The sequence below is a fragment of the Microtus ochrogaster genome, chromosome 6 (assembly GCF_000317375.1).
Source record: "Microtus ochrogaster isolate Prairie Vole_2 chromosome 6, MicOch1.0, whole genome shotgun sequence".
NCBI classification, from domain to species: Eukaryota; Metazoa; Chordata; class Mammalia; order Rodentia; family Cricetidae; genus Microtus; species Microtus ochrogaster.
In genome coordinates, this window is record NC_022013.1 from 51,200,491 (window position 1) to 51,227,226 (window position 26,736).

The following is a 26,736-nucleotide window of genomic DNA, read 5'->3' on the forward strand; positions in this document are numbered from 1 at the left end:
TTATGTCATTAATTACGATAGTTATGGCAATCTAGGTCCACAAAAATCAGGAAAAAAATACAAATGGATGTACTAGTCAACCTTTAAAAACGGAAATACGTCATTCAAAGCAAGATGAGCAAACTGGGAGATTATGTTACAGGAACTAAGCCAGGCACAGCAGGAAGACACCACGATCCCATGAGGCCGTGCAACCTGCATGAAAGTTGTGCTCATAGCAATAGAAAGGGAAATGAAAAGATAGAGAAGATATTAGTCAATGAAAAGGAGGTAGCATTTTTCTTGGGTAAATACAGTATGCATAAATAATGTCATTGTTTAAGCAGAATGGAAAAATTTGAATGCTAACACTTAATTTTTTTATACAGTTATGAACAAAGTTATGTCACAGACCTTGATATTGCAGATAACCCTGACAGAAGGAGAAGGAGCAGACACCTGTAAATGAGAAAAGCATCCTCTTGACTTGCTTGGCCAGGGATGTACTGCACACGTAGGCACTAAGATGCTCTCAGGACACTGTAACATTTTATGGGCTACTTCTGCTTTTTGGCATATAATTCTTTATAAAACAGACAGATGTCGGCATATTCTGTCACCTGAAACATTCCAAGTCTGTAAATTCATGGTCATGTGGCTATATTTGTTTTTGTAACAGCCAGTGGCATACTCATTGGGAAGACGATACTAGACCCAGTACAAAAAGCAGTTGTGTTTGTATATAGAAACCTGTTGATGGATGCTACACATATTCCACATTCCACATAGGAAGGCAGTAACTCTTTATTTGGAAAAGGTGCTTTATTCGTGACAAAGGTAACATCTATTTTCCCTATTTAAACTTTATATGCAATCAATAAAAAGGTTGTGTGTACAAGTAACTGTAAAATGCCAGACAAATTCAAGTGATTCGTTAATGATGGAAGCCAGTTCTTTGGCTTTATCAATCTTTCTTAACCTCTACTCTTTGGATGTTTGCATCTTCCAACTACAAGAGCTCAAGTAGACCAAAACCTGTAACGTTAAACTACAGCGCCCTCTAGCCTGAGAAGGCGGTGAAGCAGCTTGAAGATGTTCTGCGGCAGGCGGTGAAGCAGCTTGAAGATGTTCTGCGGCAGAGGTTCTGTTGCCTCTGGAAGGGGTGGCCATTCACACAGCACTTTGGATGTTTTCCATCTGTCCTCTGGGTTGCCTGTGAGGATGCCTTTATTTTTAATCTCAAAAAGTTATAAAATCGTAAATTTGATACTTACGCTTTCCTCCTCCAATGTGTTTAAATGAGTGATATTTCTCCAGAAACAGAACTTAGCTGGACAGTGTGCTTGCTGTTCTACTGTGTGTGACCCCAGAACTGAAAGCTAAATGAGATAGCACAAGTTCAAGGACAGCCCAGGTTACACAGCAGAACCCTGTCTCAAACAACAAATGACATGAAGCGAAAAGGGGGGGGGGAGTGGGAGGGGAAGAAGGGGAGGAGGAGGACTAGATTTAAGAATCACTGTGGTTCCAATTATTATCGATTATTTGTTTACCCAGTTCCTTACATTCCAGAATGAAAGCACTCCGCTCAGGGAGGGGAAACAAGGGTTAAGTTTGTACAAGACTGCACAGAAAGATGTCGCTATGGGGTCCTCTGCCCCCTAGGTTCAACGTGCAGAATACTTACCAGATGCAGAATTATCAAAGGAAGCATCGCTGAATATTTTTATATTAGACTGTGGAGCTATTTGCTAACATGGTTTTGAAATGCTCAGATTTCACACACAGACACACACACACACACACACACACACACACACACACGCTTCCTCCAGAGACTGCATTTTTTTCATCTCCACTGCTTCTGCTCCATAGCTTTTACAGAAATTTTCAAGTTCAAAGACTCCAGTGGGTAAGCGGGATCCCACAGTGGGGAAAGAGAGCTTGCTGGTGGTTGTATTTTTCACCGCGAGCATTTGCGCCTATGTCACCCAGCTTTGAAGGATTTCTTTCTAACATTCTTTTCTGTGTACGATAAGCACTGCAATTCATAACACCGTTGCAGAAGAAAGATTCTGCCAGCCTGTACCTTTCTTGACTGTTCATCTCAAATTTAATGTGTGTGTGTACTCAATATTGGCGACGAGGCTGAAATTATGACCTAATCTTGGTGGAGTTTCCATCATAATATGACCCCCTTTAGAGAGAGGGTCAAAGATCATTTCCACCCCACTGCACCTTCCAGCATCTGCTCAGGGAGGGGGTGCAGGTTTGGTGTGCCACAGTGGGAGATGGCTTTTATCACATTTTTCTATCTATCAACCTAAAGCAGGAAACAAGATACAGAAATCACTCCTTTCCAGATTTTCCGTGACGGGATCACACTACCCTAGTAAACGGACTTGCAGCCAGAAAGCTCAAAGCCCAAAGCATGCCTTCTCAGCATCCACTCAGGCTTAATTTTGATGAGAGTGGCAGCCCTGTCAGGATGGGCGAGGTAAAAGTGTGTCTAATTACACGAGCATGGCAGAACTCGCCTGAGCCAGTTTTCCACCCGGCATCTAGGGAGAATTTCCCCTGCGTGACTCCCGGTGCACGCCAGACCCTTCTCTTTAAACCAGCCTCCGTGCCCCTCACTCCGCCCACGCCCAGGTCTCTGGGCTGGTTCAAGCTTCCCAGAGCCTTGGTTGGTCCTGGCAGGCCATCAACACATCACCTCCTGGGGTGGTTGCAAGCGGGGCTGGGATGCTGTGGGGTGGCGGTGGGGGTTGTGTTTGTAGTACTCCCGGGAAGTCCTGATGTCACGGGAGCGGCAAGGACATCGCAAGGAGGAGTCGTGTTACAGTAAGGATGGGCAGTGGCGCGCACGGCCGGAGCGCACGCTCCAGCCGCGAGGGATAGTAGCCGGGAAGGCAGGAGCCTGCCCCGCGCCGCTCGCCCAGCCTGCCGGGGAGGAGGCACGCTCCACGCTGCTGCTCGCCACGCTGGAAACGTCTACACTGACCGTAGCATGCCACGGCTCTGCTTGGCGTCCCAGCCCTGGGTGCGAGCGGAGGCTGAAGAGGCCACAGTGGGCTTCCAGCTGGTTGATTAATGAGAAAAATAATGTATTTTGGTAAGTGTTCTCTCTGATGATGCAATTAGGGTGGGGGGTGCCTGGCGGCTCTCCATCATGCAAGCAAACGCCTTTTAAAAAATCTTTAAGCTGCTAGAATGTGTTATACGAAACCTACGTCCGGTGGGCAACTGACGAACCCGCTAGAATGGTATTAAGAGCTTCTTTTGTGCCACCTTTGGAGCTGGTTATCAACTGTGCACAGATGTAAGCAGGAAAAGAAGAGGTGAGGGTGGGGTGGATAAACTTTGCTTTGACTTGTGGCCACGAAGTTGGCTTATTTAGCTGGGTGTATGAGACGTGGTTCAGCGTGGGAAGTCGTGGGCTAACTTAATGGAAGCAAGACAAAGTTCCCACACGACTGATGGCCTGCGAGCTTAGACAACATGAATGTACATCTCGGGCATTGGGATTGTCCGTAGTTCAGCGGCAGGAAAGGAAAACATTGTAGAGTGAGCAGTCCTGCCCAGCCTGGGGCTCCTTCAGGCTACAAGAGGCTCGCACCAAATGCTTATTACTTTAAACCTTTCAAGGTGATGGGGGCTTGTTAAATATGTGTGCGGTTTAGTTTGGGGCTGCGGCAGAACGCTCCCCAAGGTTTTCAGCTGAGCTGCTTGCATTTGCAGAAAACATGTGGAGGCTTAGATGTGGGCTCTGGGCTGAGCAGGCTGGGAGCTGAGTTGTACCTTTGCTCTGCAACGCCACAGCTTGCATCTGAGAAAGGAGGCAGAGTCCTTCACTTCTGGGGAAGAAACCGAGGAGTAAGACGGAGGAGGCTTTCCTCCTCCCTGGCGTTATGCTTTCCTTCTGTAAGTCCCAGCCGGTGTCATCATATAACAGCATCTATCTGATATTAAAAGGTTGGTGGGAGCGACCGGAGAGGGACTGGGGGTACTATTGTATGCTACAGACTCAATGGGTGATTGGGGGGGGGGGTGCTTTAAGTATTAAATCAGCATTTTTCCTTTAAGTTATGTTCAGAAATGTGTGGATGGGGAGCTATTAGTTTGGTGGGCATGTATTTCCCTGTATGCTATTTGCTTTGTCTTTTTTTTTTTTAATATGAACCTTTTGAAACATTTGAGAAAGTGTGGAAGAATTCCAAGTTACAAAAGCTTAATGCCTTTAGCTGTCTTGACAGAAGCTTTGATCTCCCTATAATTAGTGTCACATTAGAAAAGAAATCTTAAAATAATCAGAATTTATTTGAAAGAAAGGATCCTCATTCCATAGCCCAATTTAAGCAGAATCCAGACTTAAGTAGCACTCTTCCCATGGGTAGCTATAAGGACATGTTTGTTTATTAGTAACGAACGGAACAAGATTCATCATATGTGTGAATTCTGACAAATGGAAAAACTTGTAAAGATAATGTATTTTTTGAACATAATTAAATTTAAGCTTCTGTAATGAGAATCAGGTACAGCAGAAAATATTATAGTTTTAGTTTTGGGGTATTATAAAATGCCTAATAGGATTTTGAAGTAGGACTAACTAGAGAAATAGGAAGTGTCTCAAAGTCGGGGTTAGAGGCTGTGGACACTGTGATGATCTGTGGTGTCGCGGACTGAAGAAATCCTCAAAGAGCCGGCTCAGGCTGTTAACTGTGTGTTAACCCCAGTGTTTTTGGAAAGTGGGCAGATCTACAGGCAATTAGTTTCATTGTGTCATGTAAGCTTTTGATACTATGAATTGAAGTGTGCTGTCCTAGATACTCCAGCTGGAAGTATACTTTTGCTAAGGCCAGGCTAAAGTTGCCCTCAGGGTTGTGAACATGGTTCTGCCTCTCCATCATCCCCACCATCGGTCCAGCATGCGAAATGTTTTCCATTCTTGTAGGAAGTGATGTGTACATTAAGAGGTTGGGCTTTGGCAGCCCCTCACTGAAGCTGCTAGACATTTAGAACCCTTGGAGCCAAACCGCCTCTAAGAAAGTCATCTGTCACTAGAGCTAGGGCAAGTAAGTAAATAAACAAACAAACCGAGAATAGCCTGAGTGGCTTCTGATCCTATAGTAGGCTAATGTGTATGTGTATGTGTGTGTGTGTGTGTGTGTGCATGTGGACACATGTGCATGTTTGTGTGCATATAAATCTAAAATATTTCTATTTTAGGTAGTTTAAGGAAACAGTGCTTTCACTTGCAAATTTACTGATGCTTCATTAAATTATTATTATTTATTTAAATTATTATTATTAAATTATTATTATTATTTCCTTCATTTCTGAACTGATGATGATTTACCAAGCCAAGACCAATAGGGGCACCGGGAAAGCTTCATTCTTGGGCTTTTCTGGTGACTTGTGGCAGTGGGGGAGCCATGGTAAGTCTTTTATTTGCAGCCCCGGTAGGAATGAGGAAGAGTATGTGGTATTATGTGAAGAGGTGAATTGCAAGACAAGTGAGTTATTTCCTTCTTGCATCCAGAGCCTGTTTTGCGAGTTGTTGTCCCACTTCAGAAGCAGCTGAAGACTCCTTTCTTGATGAGGGTGGCTGGGTTGATGCGATTTAGGCTTCTTCCCCTTCGGACACTAAGTAGCTGGACCTGTGCAAGGCCAGCTGGAGTGAATTGTATCTGTATACAAGTGGGTGAGCTGTGTATGATTTCCAATTTTTTTCTTCCCCCTTTGGTTTTTCGAGACATGGTTTCTCTCTTCTGGAACTCACTCTGTAGACCAGGCTGGGCTTGAACACAGAGATCTGCCTACCTCTGCCTCCCATATTGCTGGCATTAAAGGCTTGGGCCACCATGCCAGGCTTGATTTCCAATTCTAACCATCAGATCCTATCTGAATGTGTTCTCTCGCATCTATGGGACTGCTAGTCCCTTTTAATTACATAATCCCCACTTTCTTGTCCTGTTGAGATTCTGCTGTGGGGTTTTCAGTAATTGTCCGCACTTGTTATTTAGCGACTTCAGTTTGCTGTTCAGTCACTGTGGGTGCTCCTGTCACTCTTGCGTTCTACATGGATCACATGTAGTTAAATGTGACCCTCACACAGGAGAAGAGAGGAAATCCCAGTCAGCCACCCCACCAGTGGGATGTACTCTTAAAAGCGAAAGGAAAAGAGCAAAGATGATGAAATTAACCTCCCTGCCCCATATAGATTTTTCAAAGTTAAAAATTACATGTGCCATGGATTAATAGCCATTAATAATTTATTCAGTAGTGAAAGTCAGGCACCTAGGAGACTTCTCCCCAGACTCAGGAAGAGAGGCTGCAGGTGGTTGTCAGTATAGCAGGCAGGGCTGCCAGGTCACAGTAGGGCTGAGGACTGCACTGGTATGAAGGACAGGTTGTTTGCCTGAACATTTTACCGTAGTCTCCCAGTGCCCAGCAGAAGGTTGTAGTAAGTCACTGCCTCCAGCTCTGGCCACCGTATGTCTGAATCATCTCTCTCCCCCATCCCATGCCTTTTTTTTTCCTTTCTGGAGGGTCAGTCATCATTGACAGTGGGCATGCTACCCACACAAACTGCCCTCAGTTGGCCACAAAGATGCCACATTTTGTCTTTAGGTGTCAGGAGAGAAGCAGGAGAGTGACTGTACTCAAAAATTTCTGTACGGTCCTGAGTCAGGGCTTCCCAAAGAGAGTCACCCAAATGGAACCTATGGCAATCGGGCCATTGAAAAGCGGATGGGGCTCACTCCTTGATAATACTCCTAAAAAAGAAAATGATCCACCCGAAACAAATAGACAGAACTGAGAGACAAATGCTAGCACTCACTGCAAATGTTACTATTAATAGTATAATAATTAAACCCAGAGAAAAGGGCAAGCAAATTTTAGAAAGTGTGACTGAGCTGTTCAAGTTCAGCTTGATGTTAATTGTGGTTCGGCTGTGTCCTTTGAAATGACTAAGGAATGGAAGAAAAAATACTTAATAGCATTCCTGTCATATGTAGAAATGCTTCATCAAGGAAGTTTTTAACACAACACACAGTTTGAAATGTCCGAAGAAGATCCTTATCCCCTCCTGTAACAGATGCACATGTTCAGCCCTCAAAGAACAGTTTTCCCTCGATATTTAGAACAGCTCATCTCAGTGTTTGCACCTTGGGCAGTGGTTTAACTATGACGTTTCACCTCTGAGCCAGGGTGCTAGAAATGTCCTTTGTGCAGCCAGGCTAGGATGAGAAGAAAACAGCAGGTAGCAGAGAGAAACACCCCTCTCTTCCCCTTCTCATTTGGAATAAACCATCCATTATGAGGAATGAGCTTTGGAAGCATCTTTCCATTCACCCAGGAGAAATTCCTATAGCCCCTGAATCGATATGAATAGAGAATAATTTAGGAAGTGGTACATCCAAGTTTCTCTCTTCAATTGTTGAATTTGTACTGTCATGTCCTATTACAAATGGATCACAATGACATGACACATAATAGCACCCAGCGACAGAGAACTCAGAATAACACATGCTGCCAGGAAGGGTCTTGGAAAGGAACCTAAGCCAAAGGGACCTTCAAACACATTCTTCCTAAAGCTGGTTTTCCTCTGAATTCATTGAAAGTTCTCATTTTCAAAAGCCAAATGTGGTCATTGTAACAGTAACACAGATTCTTCAATGCAGCCGTACATTTTGTGTCATTTTCCCCCTGCCTTTTTATTTTTCTTAAAGACCCTTCTTATTTGCTATAATTATATGGAAATGAGATGAGTTTATTTAAGGGATAGGTCCCAAAATTCATGAGATAATGAAGACTTACAAAGTTACCCTTTTGTGGGTGGCAAATTGTTCTGAAAACAACAAATGAAAAATTTAAATTAATGGTTTCTGATTTCCTTTTCAGAAAAGGCTGCAGCTGCTTTTGACTGAGTTCTCCCACATAAGACAAGGTGTGTGTGTGTGTGTGTGTGTGTGTGTGTGTGTGTACGTGCACACACACGACACTAAAATTGCACTTAAATGCTGATTAATATAGAAGATTTAATGTATATTTTTAGCTTAGCTAATTTTTAACTTGAACAATTATTCCATACATTATAGGATTAAAAAATCAAACTGTAAAGTTAATTCTTGTTTCTCCTACTTAAGAAACCAAAATACTTGTATAAGCACAAATTAATTTTTTTCTTGACCTTGAGAAGGGGATATTTCTATTATTATTAACTGTGCAAAACATGTCATAAAACAGCAAAAGTCATAACCCTTGTCCATCTGTCCATCTGTAAGGAAGCCATTATGTATCATTTTCCCCAAAAAATTAGTTTTGCAGCAGAATTTCACAAATGATTGGCGGCATTAAGAGAAAATACAGCCTAGGAGGTGGCTAGAAATATCAAAACTTAAAGTGGCTGAGATCATGCTTGAAGCAAATTGCTAGGGTTGGAAATAGGAAGGCATTTCTCTCAGTCACAGCATTCAAATGGTTATGAGGCAGTTGGAAGTCAGCCAGCCCTCATCCTATGTGAAGCCCAGCTTGGCACAGCATTTAACATAGAAAGCATTGTCATGAAAACTCCCTTGTCGAAATTCTCCAATGCATTTTACGCAGGGGAGAGGACACCTTAAAGCCCTTCTCCTGACCCATCTCTCAGGTTCCCCTATTTGGTCCTCCTGCAATATTATGTTTCTGTAAGGTGAGGGAAAGAAGAAAAGTAACGTGACCAAAGTCAGAGCAGAAATCAGCAGCACTATCACAAGATGTCCTAATTGACCGCAGAGGATGTGCTGTGTTCCAAAATACTGTACCTGCAAAGGGATGGAGGCTGAGAGGATGCAGATGGGTTCTTAGACTGAGAGTTTTTAATGGATGAAGGCTATTGAATCTGAGCCCAGTGTTGAACATTCAGTACTATGTGTTGGTTGCTCTGGATTGAGCCAGTGCTGGAAGGTGGTGAGAAAGAATAGCCTCCTCCTCAACTCATAGTTCAATGTCAGCACTTAATCTGAAAGTTTGGACTTTACATTGAGAAGAAACAGACCTTCAAAAATATAAGTCCTATTATTTACTTTGTTTCTAGATTTGTTTTATTTAATTTGTGTGCATTCTGGGATGGGGTAAAGGGAGATCATAGAATGCAGTTATCTGAGAAGGCCAGAGTTATCTGATCCCCTGAGATGAAGTAACTGTTAACTTGTAAGCCCCTTGATATGGGTGGTGAGAACAAAACACATGTCCTTTGCAAAAGTAGCAAGTAATCTTAACCACTGAATAATCTCTTCAGCTGTGTGTGTGTGTGTGTGTGTGTGTGTATGACTACATATATCACACACATAGACACACACACACATATATCACTGTTGGTGTTCTCACAGACTCATAACATTTTCATTTTTTATTTAATTGTTGTTGTTGTGTGTATCTAAGTGTGTGTCTGTGGTTTTTAATTTTTCCCATAGATGTGAAGACTAATCCTTAGATATTAGGCCATACATTAAATATAGTAGAATCACATACTTTTTTTTTTTGTTAGTACTGTTTTCACTGTCATAGGACTCTGAAGTGGGAAGAGAAGAGAAAGAACTCTGTAGAATATTCAGATCAATATGCAAACATCTCTGAAGAGAACATAAATCATCATATAAGATGGGCAGATTGGAATTCGCATAAGTCACCTGTTACAGTGCTGGTTCTTAGCCTCAGTGCAGAGGTATAGTCATAAAAGAGCCTGTGAGCCCATATCTCAGAGTGCCAGGAAGGTCACCAGTTCTGACATTATTGTTCTGGTAGGAAAAAAGAAGCACGAATTCTGACAAGTATTTGTAAGATTTTTGCGGAATTTTCTTCACCTGTATTTTTTTTTTTTATTTTCATGCATTTTTCTGAGGAGGAAAGGTACTGGAGGCAGATTGCTCTGATGATAAAAATTCAGTAATGAATGTAAATGTCCTTTAATAAACATGATCTCTCACACTTGTGTGGCAATTTGCTTTCCAAAACATGCTGCTTCTATCCTCAAAATGACCTATTTCAGGACATAGACAAAATGCACTCTCAAGGTCACACTGCTAGTTAATATCAATGCTCAAACTTTTAATTCAGAACACTGGAGATGTACTCGATGCTCTTTTTTTTAGCAGACTGTACGACTTTGTGAATAGAATGTATTTGTAATAATACTTGTATAAAAACATTCTTATCAACAAACAAAAGACATGATGAAATGATTGGGATGGGAGAAGTGACTCCGACTAAAGAATCATAGCTCAATAGAGGGGTATGGACATAATTCATAATTTTATTTGTTCTGCTTTGCCATTTATGTAAAAATTTAATCAGAGAAAATCAATACTGCCTAGAAGGCATGAGTTGGTGTGATAGAATGGATGTTTATGCCTCACCCAAATTTGTATGTTGAAGTCCTGATCTCAATATGATGGCATTGGGGGAGGGGGGTAGTTTGGTGGTGATCATAGGGACAGAGCTGCTGTAAAGGGGCAAAGGAACAACAGCACAGCAGTGTTGACTCTTCCTGCCCTGTGCAGTCAGAGTGAGCCAGCAAAACACCCTTCCCCAAGTCACCCAGGCAGACTGCAGGCCTTTGAACTTAGACTATCCAGACTCCAGAGCTCAAACAGATGAGCATCTATTGTTTAAGATATCGAAGCGATGGCATTTTGTCTTGGCAGCCTAAGATAAGTGTCAGCTGTGGGCAGAGCCCATCTTTCTGTGCTCCAGAGCTGAGCCAGATGTTAAAACTTACATTAGTTTTGTGGCATGTATGTCTGCTCTTTCACTAGTTAAACCAAGGTTTGGTAAGTATCGCCAATCATTATTCATGCGTTGATGTCTTTGATGTTCACAAAGACCTCATTGCCAGGAATGTTCAAGATGGCCTCTTAATCTTGTCTTCCAGATGTTCAAGATGGCCTCTTAGTCTTGTCTTCTGAACGTTCAAGATAGTCTATTGTCTTCACTATGGGACTAAAACAGAGGAGAAAATGGACTACTCTGAAATCTAACTCCTCCACTAATTGTCTTAGTATCTGAGCAGGTCCTTCCACCTTGGATATTCTTTTTTTGTAAAAGAAATTATTTTCTTCTACAATTGTGTTTTGACAACCAAAATATGCAATAGACATAAAAATATTGGACACCAAGAAGCACATGGAAGTAAAAGTTATTTAAGTCTTTCTAAAATTTTTACATGCATACAAATGACATACAGATGTATAAAATTCAAGAAAAGTACTTATTTTTAAGATTAAGCCCCAAAATATGATTCTTCTAAGTCTTTAATGTATAAGGACCTTACAGGGAATAGACTGTTTCATCAGCGAAGGTGTATGTGGTGGGATGGTAGGAATCTAGACAAGGGACCAATAGAAATCAACTGACAGGGATGGATTGAAAGACAGGAAATAGTTCTGAAGGCCAAGGCCCAGGGCCTTCTAACAGGGCTGGGGTCACAGCAGGTCCAAGAAGGTAAAGCACAAAGGAATCCTGGTTTAAGTCCAGAGAGAGATAGAGGTATCCCCAGCCTTCTTCCTTTCTTACATTCTTCAATCATTGCCTTGGCTCCTTATTGCTGGACTTCCCCAATGACCACATGGCGTGGCATCCTGGGAGATGCCACCTACAGATTTTAGCTGTCTTGTGTCAAGATGGCAAAAACCTGCAAGGAATTTTTATAGCTGATGCAAGTAGTAAATAAATAGGAGCAAGTTTCTGCAAAGATGACTCAAAAGCATTAATGGGAGTTTGGGGAAACAGTAAGAGGCAATGATTGACGTATGGTTAGAGAACATAGATCAATGCCTGCTGGTTCAAGTACTTTATTTTCCATTGGTGTCTCATATACAAAACCTGTTTATCTCCCTGCATCACAATTTCCCTTTTTATAATGGGTTAGGGTCTATCTAATGGTGAGTTCTATGATCTTTGAATACATAATCTATAAAACACCATATGAATGGTCCTTGTAATTATGGGGAATGTAACCTAGCATATATTCTAGAACTCCAGTAGAACTCCAGCACAGAGTTCTCAGTACATGGAAGTGGTTATTTCTGGCTACTTCATCCAACAGTCTTTTGTAATATCTTAAAGGGCTTAAATTTATCATAGAAGCCAGATAACCTGTCCTTCCTCATTGTTCCATAACAAAGGGATACTGCAGAAGAGGGAAAGTAAGCAAGGAGGGGCACCTGACCTTCCATGAGACGGAGTACTATATTCCTTCCTTGTCAGGACACTGATGGGCTTAGATTCATTGAAAGCTGTGCAAGTTTATTAATAATTTTTTTTTCTGAGACAAGGTTTCTCTGTAGCTTTGGTGCTTGTCTCAGAACTAGCTCTTGTAAACCAGGCTGGCCTTGAACTTTCTCGAGAAAAGAAAAGTGATATGCTGCTGATCTTATTGGTTTAATGTAGCTCTTTTTATATTGTTGGGGTTTGCATTTCTTTGGCTGATTGGACATTTTATCCATAAGCAGAAAAGAAATTCATTCTTTCTTAAAAGGCAATTTTCTTATTTTTACAATAGCTTCAGAGAATTTTTTATAATTTGAACATACACCCCCCCCCCACGTCTCCTATGCCACCCTCTCTACTCTTCCGTTCTTTCACACTCAACTCTGAGGTTCCTTCCTCCCTCTGTCCCTCCTCCTTTTCCTCCTGCTCCTTCTTCTTTTTCTTCTCTCCCAGAGCCCAGTTTGTGTTACCTAGCTTGGGAGTGTGCCGCTGTGACATGTGTTCGGCATACCAGGGATCATAGCATTAAAGGAAGTCAGCGCTCCCTCTCCCAGAAGCTGTCAAATTGCCAGCAGCTTTTCAGATCAGCAAGGGACTTCATGTCTACCTTATGCCTGCTATGCTGGGACTTTGCAAGACTGGAGGTTGGGATTATTACTGCCACTCTTGAAGCTTCCTTCTAGAACCCCGTGACAGCTTCCATCTTGATCTTAGCTCCCTTGCTTTCGGGCAATGCTCTGTTAACTGCTGGAAAGCATCTTCCTTGCTGTGAATAATATGGACGACACGAATTCCCACTGGGTGCTTTAATTAGCTGGCCTGAGGAAAGATAAGCTGTAGTGTAGAGGTCTATGGGGCATTTTAGGATTTAGTCCTAAGGAAAATTTATCAATTAAAAGGTGTATTGGAAGTCAGGCTGCTTTACAACTATTATTTGTCTTTATAAAACTAGTTATCTGTCATCCTAAATGCTGATATTTAGGTGAAGTTTTTTGTAATGTGGTCAGAATTCCTTTTTTAAAATCTTCAACTAAGACAGACAGATGAATGACAATCTCAAGGTCGGAGCCTCTTGGGCTCTTCGCTTCATTAAGGAGGTTTTGACCTTCCTTTGTGAAGCTCCGTGGAGCTGTCATGTGATTGGCCCTGCAGACAGGTTCTCAGGGAAACGGAATTCAATGGTTCTCAATGTTTGGCGATGGCGGTGTTGGCAGGTATGCCATTGGCACATAGCCACCATCCTTTCCGAGAAGGCCAGGGGATATAAATCCTGGATGTATGCAAGACTCTACCAGGAAGGAGGCTTTGAAATGATACTAACAACAGAGCATCACTACAGTCTAATAAAAACCCTACGCTTTGGTTATAGTTCCAAGCACCTGCCTTTTCTCGTAAAAACCTACAGTTGATTCAATAGGACAGAACTGAGTCCTTCAGACGGGTAATTTTATTCCTCTAATAAAGAGCCTCCTGAGGACTTAGAAGTTTCCAGTTTGCAAGAGATTCTCTAGGCAGCAGGTGGCAGGATCAGGAACCCAACCCAGGTCAGCTGGAGTTCACAGGCTCCAGGACCCATGGCTCCTTTCAGAGTATGATGCCTAGGCCTGCTTACACAGTGTCCTGTAACACCCAGCCTTAGCTTTCTGAATGGAAATTTCTTAAAGATGAGAAGTCTTTCCTTTTCTTATGATTGACCCCTTGTAGAGTCTTGTATTGTGCTTAACAACTTCAAGATCACAGTGGCATGGCTCCGGAAAGAATGTTTTAGAACAACACTTCTCAAAATAAATTTTGATGATTTTGAGATTTGTGCAAATCTCATGAGAATCATATTAAAATGAGATCACATTCAAGATGCCCAAGCCACCCTGGGGGCAGGCTGCCTCTTCTCTAGCACATTCCCATGTAATGTAGATACTGTTGGCACACTCTCCCACTACACTTTGAGTGGTCAGGACTTAAAGTGATCATGTTGCTGAATTCCTACTTTTGGACCTTGGTCTGATTGTAGTTCATCTCTCCATTAAATTCTACAATTTGTGCAGTTGTTTGAAAGAAAATGATCCCCATAGGGAGTGGCACTATTAGGAGGTGTGGTTTTGTTGGAATAAGTGTGGCCTGATTAAAGGAACTGTGTCACTTTTGGGGAGGGCTTGGAGGCCTCCTATGCTCAAACTGTAAACACTGTGGACAAAGACTACTTCTGCTGCCTGTGGATCAAGATGGAGAACTCTAAGCTCCTTCTCCAGTACCATGTCTGCCTGCATGCCATCCACCATGACAATAATACACTAAACCTCTGAACTGAACTGTAAGCTAGCTACAATTGAGCGTTTTCCTTAAAAGGAATTGTCCCGGTCATGGTGTCTCTTCATGCAATGGAAATCCTAACCGAGACAAGTGGTTTCTGTTGGGTTCACAGAGTTAACAACTCTGATCACTAACTTTAATCATGAACTTGACACAAGTGAAAGTCACCTGGGAAGAGAGTCACAATCAGGATTGTTTTGGCAATGAGGTGGCCTTGGAAGTGTCTGTAGGAGGTTATCTTAATCAAGTTAATCAGCGTGGGAAAAGCTGGCCTACTGTTGGCTAACACCATTCCCTAGGCAGAAGTTCTAAAGTGTATATGTGGGAGAAGTCAAAATGAGCTGAGCATAAGCAAGAAAGTAAGGGAAAACATACGCACTTATTCCTCTCTGTTCCTGACTGCGGATGTCGTATGACTAGAAAATTAAAGTTCCTGCCTTGACTTCTCTGGCAACACTGAACTGCTGTTACTTGGAATATTAAGTTGAAATAAACTCCTGTATCTTCTAAGTTTTTTTTTTTGTCAGAGTATTGTATCAGAGCTACAAAATTGAAACCAGGACAACAACTAATCATTTGGCTTGAGATTTTGGAATCCCAGGACTTGAAACCTTTGGTGCAAAAATTATAAATGTCTTAGGCATATGGGAATGAATTGACCAGTCAACAGAGTTTTAACCTGGACTTTATTGCTAAGGAGTGGAAAGCAGTTAGACAAGCAGGTCAGTTTTCTAGCCTCAGGTTCCCTCTTTCTAAATCAAAAACAAGAAATAATTCTCTGAGTTCCTGAGCAAACTACGCTCAGAAGACATAAAGGAAGAGTGGGCAGGAAGAATGTATGAGCTGACTGATGGGGAAGAGAGCTGTAAAATACAGATTTCTAGACATAAAAATGGTTGTTACATACAGCAACTGACAAGGGCAGTAATTGACTGAACGAGGTCAAGCCAGTCAAATTTCCGGTCTTAATGGGGGGGTGTCTCACAAAGCCACACCCCAGGTAGGGATCTATTGCAGTTGATGGAGTCGAGGGAGGGAGAGTCATTGTCCATTGGAAGTGCAGTTTCTGGTAGGTTGCCCATACCCCAGTACATAATTCCACACCCATGGGAAGCACTAATTGCATGAGGAGAGGGTAATTAATAGGGCACAGAGTGTTGAGGGTTTTAGCATGGAAGACTCTAGGAAGCCCTGAAGGGAGGTAGTCATAGATGAATGTGATCAAAACACATTGTGAAAATTTCTAACATTTTCAAAGAATAAATAAGAATATTATTTTAAAAAATTCTCTGCAAAGAATTCATAAGGATAAAATCAAACAGCATATGGAAGGCATTAGAACATCACTATCATGATGTAGACAGTCACTAAGTGTTGGCAGTGTCCATGGCCACTTACTCATAGACCTTACTCAGCACCACTCCTCGTACTGGAAAGAAACAAGGCAGGCAGCCACCAGTCTTCTTTGCCACATCATCTGCACACAGTCTGTCTGTGCACACTGCTTCAAGTGATCTATCGATGACAGTAGATGATGAGCAAGGTCGTGTGATGTGGTTCTTGGTCCAGGGTACCTTTTGGAGACCCCAAATGTTGATACTAATGGCATTTGTTTACCTTGGGAGGATAGAAAGGCTTGGCTGAAACTCGGCCACCTTGAAACACAGTGAACAGGTCAATGGTGCTCCTGCCGACCTTGTTTATCCATTAGCGTCTCTCTGAGCTCTGTAACAACAGATGAGGTGGCTGCAGCTAATGATGGAGCCTTCTATCTCCTGTGCAGCCATTGTGTTAACAATCGATATCCTTAAAACAAAAGGCAGCCAGACAAGGCAAGCCTCCACCACAGCTTCCACTGAGGTGAACCAGAGAAAAAGAAAAGATATTTTTAACCCATTCCCTTCCCAGCACCAAACCTGCCACAGGACATTTGATTCTTAATGATGGTGGCACGTGCTGTGAACTATGAGCCACACACACACACACACACACACACACACACATACACACACACACACACACACGTAATTTCTCAGTTGGGACCTATGGTTGTAATTTTCTTGATCGTTTGACTGATGTTGAGTGTCCATGGCTTGCTTTGCCAGTTTTTATCCAGGAAAACCAACTATCAAATGCCATCCATTTACTGAGTGTTTATGTCTGTAGGTATGTGAGAACTATGAAAGATGCCCTCTCTTTTTTCTGTTATGATTTGAAAACTCCACAGTGTGGCTTTGGAACTGAGACAATACTAGAGAGTGTGTTAGACTGGAAAACAGTGCACAGCAAATTAGGGTACATGGGATGGGAAAGACCTAACAGAAGCATGCTTTTACTGATTTCCTCTTTGCAAGTGAGTTGTAGGCGCGCTTTGTCTCTTCTTAACTGTATTACCGAAGCAATAGCTAGTACTATTCTGAAAATATGTTTCATGAAACAAGCCAGCATCTCAATTTAATAAGAAAATAGAGGCCACGCTACTTAAATATCTGTATCTGGCTATCAATATACTTCTACTAATACTTAAAACTTTTGTAAGTGTAAAGTTTATCACAAAATTCCTCTGTTCCCATTCTAACTGTTCATTGTATTGAACAGATTTTTTTGGTTAACTTTTTTATATAATGTTTTTGTTTATCTGAAAACATTTTTACTACTCAGGAGGCAGAGACAGGGGGAATCTCTGTGAGTTTGAAACCAGCATGATTTATAGAGTGAGTTCCAGAACAGCCAAGGGTTTTCTCAAAAGCATTTTTTCAAAAAAAATCAAACCAAAACCAATCAACAATAACAAAAACCCAATTTTTGTGATAGTGCTTATAACAATAAATTTTTTAATTAAAATTTAAAGCCCAATCTTGACCTAGTATTGGAATTGCTTAAGGAATTGCCCTGAGTCATGGCATCCAAAAAGGTAATTTGAAATAACACCAGGGCCTGCTGGATCTCACAAATCAGAACTAGAACTCCTAGTAAGAGCTGAGTGCTGAGGACTGAGTCCTTACTGCAGCCCTTAGATGAGAATATCATCTGTATGTCAGTTTCGAGGATGAGGAAACTCAGGAAAAGAGAGGATGAGTAACGAGAGTGATGTCCCAGGCTGACCAGAGTCAAGCTGTCATTTTCCATGTCCCAGGCCTCTCTGCTACATTCTTTGGGTGAGCTTGAGCAGATTCTCAAAACTCAACCCTGGTATGTGCAATCTCTATTGGAAATATAGCACAGGTAAGGCTGTTCATTCATTCATTGCTACTCAGACATGAAATAACCACACACAAACTATATTAATTGCAATACTGTTTCTGTGTCCTGCAGAATGTCTGGCAGACTCTTTTATGAAGCAGGAACCCTGAAGGACTTCTCACCTGTACACATGTTCAGCAGTCATTTTTTTTGTGGTTCATGCAAGTCCAGTTCATATATCACACCATCAAACAGTCCAAACAAGAGCAGGTTCTTGAACAAATGGCTAGCAAACTCCATAAGGAGCCTCTTTGATGTCCATCATCCTCTTGAAGTAGATTGGTGCTGCCAGGAGCAGATGTGTCTCACTACCAAGAAAATTCCTAAGTTCTTAAAACATTTTAAATGTTATAGCCAGTAATTTTTGAAAGATCTGAAGAGTATCTACCCACCTGAAGTACATCTCTGTATATCTAGGAAACCTAACTAACATGACTGCAAGCTTGACTATTATAGATGACTCTCTATTAACCTTCATTTCTTAATTATACATTACATTTTTAAATGAGCTACACAAAATCATGAGTGTATATACAAAAATTGATCTTAAATTTGTATCAATAAACCAAGATCCATACGAATGAAAATATCTATAGCATTTCCCCCTTTAAATATAAACAAACAATTATAAACAATATTTAGGTGTAGTTCTCTCCAAAATGCTTCCTGCATTTTGTAAGGTGAAGTAATTTTTGGGGGTGGTTATGGTGACCTTTTGGGGCTTTGGTCCATCAGCCACATTAGTCTGGGAGAAATCCACAAGTTTTTATCCTCTCTGGAAACAAAACAAGAACCTCTTTTCCAAAGCATCAAATCCTTAGACCCAAATTTTGAAGTCAAGTTTCCTTTAAAATACATATTTTGGTTTAGCTTAGCATCCTGTACAATGTAATGTCTCTCTGTACTTAGCTCATTTATGGTCAAAAATTTCAAAGAAAACTAATAATATACATAATCCAGACTCTGTGTATATTCCATCTTTACTTGGCTTATTTTTCTTTACTCCTTATATCTATGACTGTTCATCTTTTGTCTCTTTAAAGACTTTGTTATGTATATTGTTTTGTTTTTTGAGACAAGGTTTCTCTGTAGCTTTGGTGCCTGTCCCAGAACTAGCTCTTGTAGACCATGCTGGCCTCGAACTCCCAGAGATCCGCCTGCCTCTGCCTCCCGAGTACTGGGATTAAAGGTGTGCGCCACCACTGCCTAGCTAAGACTTTGTTATATATTTAAAATCATTTATTTCCATTTTTAACTGTCCATATTCTTTTTCTTCTCTCTTTCAAGCCTGCACACATTTATCCAACACTGTGACCCATTTAGAGGTCTTTTTCTTCTGAATCTGTCTCTTTTGTGTATCTGTAATTATTATCTGACCAGAAGTGTTTTTTATTTAAATGCCAAAATGCATGACTTGGACCAGCTCTGTCTTGCCTGCTTGCTCTGCCCAGTCCATCATGGTGGAGGCCCGTTCACCTCCTCTGCAAATCATGCTTACGGCTTCATTTTTAGGTACACAGTGGGTCTATGTTGCCATTAAGCAAGTTCTATCACTCGGCTCAAAAACCCCACTTAAATGCTCTGTAACCAGACCTCCCAAAAGAGTCAGAGTTGTTAGTGCAACTAGCACAAAACAGGAAGCATTCTAAAAAGGAGATGCACAGCTTTTGCTGCTACTGTTGAGTCAGGAAGCCTTCTCCTAAAAGAATTGTGCCTCTGCTTCCTTCTAGCAAACAGATCCCACCCAAGAAAATGCTGCTACCAAAAAGTCATGCTTAGCTCTGTACTTTTGCGTATAGAATTCTTTTTTAAGCTCTCTCTGCTTTCTTTTTTTTTTTTCATGTGGATGTAGTCAGCCCCACATTGGTGCACCAGTCTTGGTTATCCACATAAATGCGCAAAAAAGTCTTTAGCATTTGAGGTCTCCACATGACTATCAGTAGTATAGCCTGAGGTCAGGGAAGACTCCATTTCCTTTCTAGATGCTGAAAGTTCCTGTTCACAGGACCTGCACCCCTCACACCTAGAATTCCTCCAGAACTACAAGGTCAGCTTGATTCTTTCACAAGCTTGCTAAGTGCCAGGAGATAGGTGTTAAACTTGTGTGTGTAACTGGTAGTGACCACACTCCTCCCAATGGAGCCCTGGATTTGTCTGTTGTTCATTCTTTAGACAGCTGGCAAAGTGCTACACAGACAATGATTCTCTTTACAGGTGAAAGTTTGAATTTCTTTTAGGCCCATAGGACATCAAAATCTAAAAAAAAAAAAACAGTGGCTCTTTGTACATTCTTAATGTGTGTGTGTGTGTATCCTTAACACGATTTACGTAATACACTTGTATATTACATTTGCAATAAAGATATATACATATTGCAATACATGTGTACTGACATGGAGGCTTATTCTTAATTATGAATGAGCAGCCTTAGTTTGGCTTGTTCCTTGTCAGCTTTTCTTATGTTATTCCCTTCTACCTTTTCCCTCTGGGGTTCTATCTTTCTTACTTCTGTATACCTTACTTTCCTTCTTACTCCATGGCTGGCTGGGTAGCTGGTTGGCTGGCACCTGATGTCCTCCTCTCCTTGTTCTCCTGTTACTTCTTTCTCTCTCCTCCCAGATTTCTCCTATTTATACTCTCTGCCTGCTAGCGTTGCCTATCTTTTCTCCTGCCTCGCTATTGGCTGTTTAGCTCCGTATTAGACTATTAGGTGTTTTAGATAGGCACAGTAACATAACACAGCTTCAAAGAGTTGAATCAATGCAACCCGAACATCATACATCTTAAAATAATATTCCCTAACATATATGTGTGTGTATATCAAATGTGATATCAGTACAGTTTACTCAGATGCCATACGTGTGCAAAGAGTGAAAGTTGCACCTGCCTTCCACACACACCGAACATCTTATTGCATTAATTTGTGAGACTAAATGTTTTAAGAGTGTATGATCATGACTCTTATTATTTATAAGCACAGAATAGAAGCATAGTGTGAACTATAATTTTTATACGGCATTATTTATCATATATTGACATTTCTCATTCTTTTTTTATTTTATGGCTGTGTGGTATTCTAATCCAGAAATTTTAATATTGTATTTTACTGGTGCTTTTAAAGAAAAAAATAATTTTCATCTTTCACTAATAATAAAACAATAATTATCACTATGCATATGAAAATTATTGTGCTAAAATTTTTTGTACTTATAGTGGAAACTCTTAGAACAAGAATTACTGATGAAAGCTTAGTTAATTCTCATGAGTACTGCCAAAGTATCTTAAGGGGAAAAAGCCTATTGGCCAATTTCTGTCATTAAGTGTTGATGAACTGCTTCTACTGGTAAGCGATTCACGAGGAAACTGCCATGCTGACTTCTCTCAGAGAGTGAATTTTCAGGATGATTCAACATGAAAGAGCTTCATTTATTTTTGCCCATGCCCTTTTCTCCTAGTCTACTTCTTTATTCCACTTCTATTGCTCTAATTACATATTCCTGTTAGTTTTTAAATTCGTAAAATCAACAGTGCAATGAATTTCAGAGGTTTTCTATAATTTTAAAGTAAGAATACATCCAATGAAAAATGTGTCTTGTGAGTGAAATCAGACTTTCTAGCTCCCAGATTGAGGGCTCATCCTTGAAAGAAAGTTGTTTTGTTAGGTCAGTCCAAAGAGGCCAGCGTGTGCATGAGTGAAAGTGTGCATACCCTTATGCTCTGTTTTTCAAGGGTTTTTTCTTTTTTGTCACATTGCTAATGACCTGGCTGGTTTTTTTTTTCTGGCATGTTTATTCAGCATACATTGTCTTAAGTAATGATCTAGGGTGTCTAGAAGATGTCTATAACATGTCTTTATTACAAAAAGGAAAATGTCACATTTATTTACTAAAGAAACCCCCAGGCAATGAATGTGGATATATTCTGGTGAACTCTTTGGTGCTTACAGACATTTAGCCCTGCACCCCCCCCCCCATGTCCTTAGTACAAGTTCTTAGTGTTGCTTTAATGAACTGTGGGTCATTGTCCTCTGTGCATAAAAGACTACAGGGAAGCTTGAAAGGTTAAGTTCCTGGCCAAGGTCAAGTAGATGGAGGATTTGGAGCAGTAAGTGGGAATTCATCTTATAAATAGAAACATTCACATTATGTTTTCAAACATAGTTCTGTTCTGAGAGCTACTCTTGAGTCATTTCTGTTGAATGATCGAAGTGGAGGACTTCTACATTGCTGGTCCTTGCTACAAGTCTTAAACCAAGGCTTCAAGGCTGTCACCCCTAAAGTATGAACAGAACGGCAAACTCTTCCTCATTGTACAAATCTTGAATGTGCCAAGACAAAAGCAAGTGAGTGAAGAAATCAATTAGGAATGCTATGTGGAAATCTTTATCTTACTTTCTTGTGTTTACTGAACCTAAAGTTCTCCCCATCCCTGGTTATACCATAGGGGTGCCTCATGTGACCTGTAACTTGCAGTCTTATCTGATATTAAATTCTTTACCTTACACTTAACTTCAGGTGAGAAAAAGAAAAACCAGAAGAGTAAATTGGCGAACCAACATAAACCGTGAGTAGGGAATGGTAAAGCTGCTTAGAACCTAGGCCCACTGACTCCATCCACTGTCACGCTCCACGTGGATGGACAGATATCACTCTCTTATTCTTTCTTCTTAACAGATCTGGGAGATCAGATTACTGTCTTTGTCACTTAGTAGATAAAGGAAGTAACATTCAGTTACTTTCCCACTATTATACAGGACAAAGAGCTTCTTGTCTCCTTGGCTGCAGAGCTCCCATCTTTTCCTTTGTACTTGATTTGAATTGAGGAGACCCCTGAACGGCCCAACATCTACATTAATTCAACCGTCTTTCCTAGTCTTTGAAATCGCTGATGGCACAGTAGAAGAGTGGAGTTAAAACAGTGGAACTTGTTGCAGCCATAAATCACTTCAGCCCTCCGGAGTCCCAGAGGTCGAATCAAGTCTCCTCCAGCTCATCCCTCACTGTCAGAGGGCCACATCATTTACCTCGAGTGTGGACACCTAGAATCGTCCCTAATGAGTTTGCTGGCTTTTTCTCTCAGGCTTTAAAGTCAGCTCACATGCTGTTGTCCTAAGAAATAGCTACAGATGCAACACTGCCACAGACACACCACACACACACACACACACACACTCTCTCTCTCTCTCTCTCTCTCTCTCTCTCTCTCTCTCTCTCTCTCAATGCCAGTAGTTTCTTTTCCATGATTTGTGATTCTCCAACTTCTTATCCAGGTCAAATTAATCACATTTTAATGTACCTGGCAGTTTTCTTTGAACAGCCCATGCCCCTGCAACTCTTCTCACCCTATATTTCTACCCTCAAACTTTTTGATTTCTTTCTCTTCTGGGCCATTACCTTGTGGTGTTCTTACTTGATCTATTATTTGTTTTCACTTTGTGTCTCCAAAATTCTAAGCATATTTTCACTCTTCTTTCTTTTTTCTTTAAAAAATATCAACACAGACAAATAAGATTCACAAATTATTTCAGAAGGCTGCCTGCCAATGTGACTCTCTTAAGAAGGTGCATCTAAATCCTGCTACCAATCAGGAATAAAGATTCTGGTTTATGATTGTCTATGTCCCATCTGAACCAATGTCTGGGTATTTTTAAACTTCTAATTTTTCAGATCCCTACTGGATAGCTATAGTGTCAAAATCTTCATGGGTTTAGCACAAGAACGATCATTTTCAAAAAGTGTCCCCAAATTTGATATCCTGAGAGTATTGGCTCACCATAAATGAATCCATAGGTGTGATATGACTGAGGTTCCGATGCTAACAGGATTTGTCATTAAGCTATAAGAATATTACAAACTGTGTGTAAGGGCACATGAATGAATGCAGGGGAAATTATGAACGTGGAATGTTCAGGCGACTTGTAATACATCAGAGAACTGGGATAATTAAATAATGTGGTCCTGAATAATACACAAGTAATGAAACCAGAAGACCAGGAAGTAAATGTCAAGACTCTTGTAACTGAAGATTTGAGCTCTAATGAAAATGACATTTCAACTCATTGCTAAAAAAAAAAAAAAAAAACAAACCGAATTATTAACTGAATGGTTTGGAGACAACTGCATAAGTAATAAAGCAAATACAAAAGGTATATTCCTATTCCATTTATTATACCCAAAGAAACGTTGGACTTGGCACAAATGTGAAAATATATCTACAGAAGCATCAGAGGCCGAGGAATGAGGATACCCAGGTTGTGGGCAGCCTGTGTTACAGATTGAGTCTCCAGGACACTGAGGGAAAGAACTGATACATTTTATGACGTGGATTAAATTATGGCTCTGATGGGATGACTCAGCAGCTGAGGGCATTTACCATCAAGCCCGATGACCTTGGCTTAATCCCTAGAGTCTTGTTGGTGGGAGAAGAGAGCTGACTCCTGCACATTATCTCTGATCTCTACATAAACGCCTTCAGAAGCTGTGCCTCTCCCTCAAAAAATGATTTTTTTTTCTTTAATCTAAAAAAAAATTATTTGGGAGAAATCTAGAAATTAAGCAAAATGGCAAAAGTGCAACCAACATATGCAACACTAATATAAAATGAAGAAAAAGTTTAATACTAACTTATAGGAACAAATAACGGAAGCTATGAAGAAAAACTGATGAGAATATAAATAATCATCAGAAAACTTATTTTTTATTTTTAATAATATTAAAATAATAATTGAATAAATTAGAAAATACTATGTATGAACTCTTTTAAAATTAACTTATTTAAAAAAGCTTTTCTCATTTTAAATACCAATCCCAGTTCCTCCTCCCTCTCCTCCTCCTGTTCCCTCCACCTTTGCCCCACCCCACCCCACCATGCACTCCTCAACCAAATTTGTTTTCACTTATGGCTTGCTATCTCCCATAAATGATAGTCTCCATCTTATTAGGAAGTATCTGTCCTTGAGCAAGGGACCCATAGGTCAGAGGCATTTTTGTTTCCCGGATCTCTTAGGCATAGTAATTACAACTTAAAACCTATCTTTGCCTCTCACGGTTGCTCAGAAACTGAGTAACACATGTGAAGTCTTGAATGTGCTGCAAAGAAATGCTGAGGATATTATAGTTTTGCAGTGGAAGAGTACACCTTGGAGGATGGTGCCAAGCAATACCACGAAGTCTCACTATGCAAAAGACCTCACCTGAAAGAGATTTGGGGGGCAGGTATTAATATAAGGCTGCCTCTGAGTGAGGGTGGAGAAGAAAGAGCTAAAACTGTGAAGTCATAGGACTTTAAAAAGGGCGAGAGTGCATGTGCGTAGGGAGAATATGGGACTCTTGCTGGTGATGATGTAGCCACTGGCATTGAGTTGCTGCAGGTGGGCTGGTGGCGGAGGGTAGGCTAGTTCAGGAATGCAGGTAGTTCTTGGTTTTCCAACAGAGGAAAAAGACGGTACTTATATCAGTGGTCCCAAAACAACTGTGTATTCACATGCCAAAAATGACTATGTCATTTCATTTAATGACTTAATACAGTTCACACAAACATAACACAAAATGGATTATAAAGCCAAATAAAATGAAGATGACAACACAGGAAAAAGCCTGGAAACTGTTGAGCATGGTGATGATTCCTTGGATACTACTCTAAAACCAAAGATGCTGCCAGGAGATTAAAAACTCCTGTCGCTTCTGGGAGAGGATATTTGGGAGACAAGCCTGATAAAAAAGTTTAGACAAAGAAACTCTTCATACTCAAGGATAAAGAAGGAAAGTGATCGACCGCTAGCCTGTGTTATGTGGTGCATTTGAAAGAAAGAGTCCGTTACTACAGCAAGAAAGTAGCCCTGATTGAAAACTGAGCCAACAATCTTATCAGAAAGATTTAAAACAAGGAACACAAGACTTCCAAAACATATTCCACATTACAAATTATCAGGAAACACGGATGCAAACACCTATGGGACACAATGGCTTTCCTACCAAAGATGGTGAGAAACCGGAACCAGCCCCAGTGCTCAGGAGGATGAGTCAGGAAGGTTGCTAGGGGCCAGGTTGTGTTATATATCTGGACCTGGCCTCAAAACAGCCAATAAAAGGTAAAATTTTACGATTTATTTTATTTATTTTACCTTTTATCTAAAAAGGTAAAATATCAGTACCCTGTGGAACATCATGTTCTGGCCAGGATTGGAGCGTTTACCGATTGGGCAACATGCTGGCTATCTCTCTGGCAGCTAAATATGTAATATATACCGTTTCACCTAGGGAATTTTTAGGTGTAGTTAAGATCTAGTATTAGCTATTATTCAACACAATCACATGAAGAGAATAAGTTTGTTTGCCAAGTTATATGAAGGTAATTTGATAACACTTATATCTCCATATGTTTGTGTTGAAGTAGCACTCTGTTCCCTAACATGCTTTCTCCTAAGAATAGGCTGTTTACTCCCAAAAGGCTACTGAGACTTTGCATTAGGGATGTTAAATATTACTTTGCTTTTGGAAACGACAAATTGAAATAAGCAAAGTGTTGTTGCGTTCAAAATCCTGGAATGGTCTGTGTCTGTGAAACCAGTTTTCCGTATGTTGTGACTTGGAAAAACACCTACGAAGAAAGGAAGCTCAGAGGGAAATAAGAAACCCTTGGGGGAATAAAGATGAAGATGGCCTATGCTGATCACCATTTATGTTTCCAAAGGAAAGCTAGAAGGTGCTTTACAGTTGTTAGATCAGGGATGAAGGCTTGATCTTTACCTGGAATGGCATGCTAACATGTGGTGTGGACCATAGTGTAGGGGCTCAGGTGTCTGACTGCTGCTCTAGTCCCAGCATCAGTCTGTGCCTGGCACAGACGAAGTGATCAACATTATCCATAAACTGTTTTCTTTCGATTGCTTTTGGTAGTGTGTGTGTGTGTGTGTGTGTGTGTGTGTGTGTGTGTGTGTGTGTGTGTGTG

General features: G+C 40.9%; 1 protein-coding gene across 4 annotated transcripts in view; it reads left to right on the plus strand.

Annotated features, from left to right (window-relative positions):
* Znf385d (zinc finger protein 385D) overlaps positions 1–26,736 on the plus strand; it is an 888,814-nt gene that overhangs the window by 550,791 nt on the left and 311,287 nt on the right. The window contains exon 1 of one of the 4 annotated variants that reach the window (XM_013346872.2): positions 2,556–3,094. The exons of 1 other annotated variant lie outside the window; for it this stretch is intronic. In XM_013346872.2, coding sequence (XP_013202326.1) covers positions 3,073–3,094 — 22 coding nt within the window. In that variant the 5' untranslated portion in view covers positions 2,556–3,072. Of the gene's footprint in view, positions 1–2,555; positions 3,095–3,644; positions 3,955–26,736 lie in introns of those variants that run through there. 2 more of the 4 variants (XM_005348567.3, XM_013346873.2) reach the window with 2 other exon arrangements.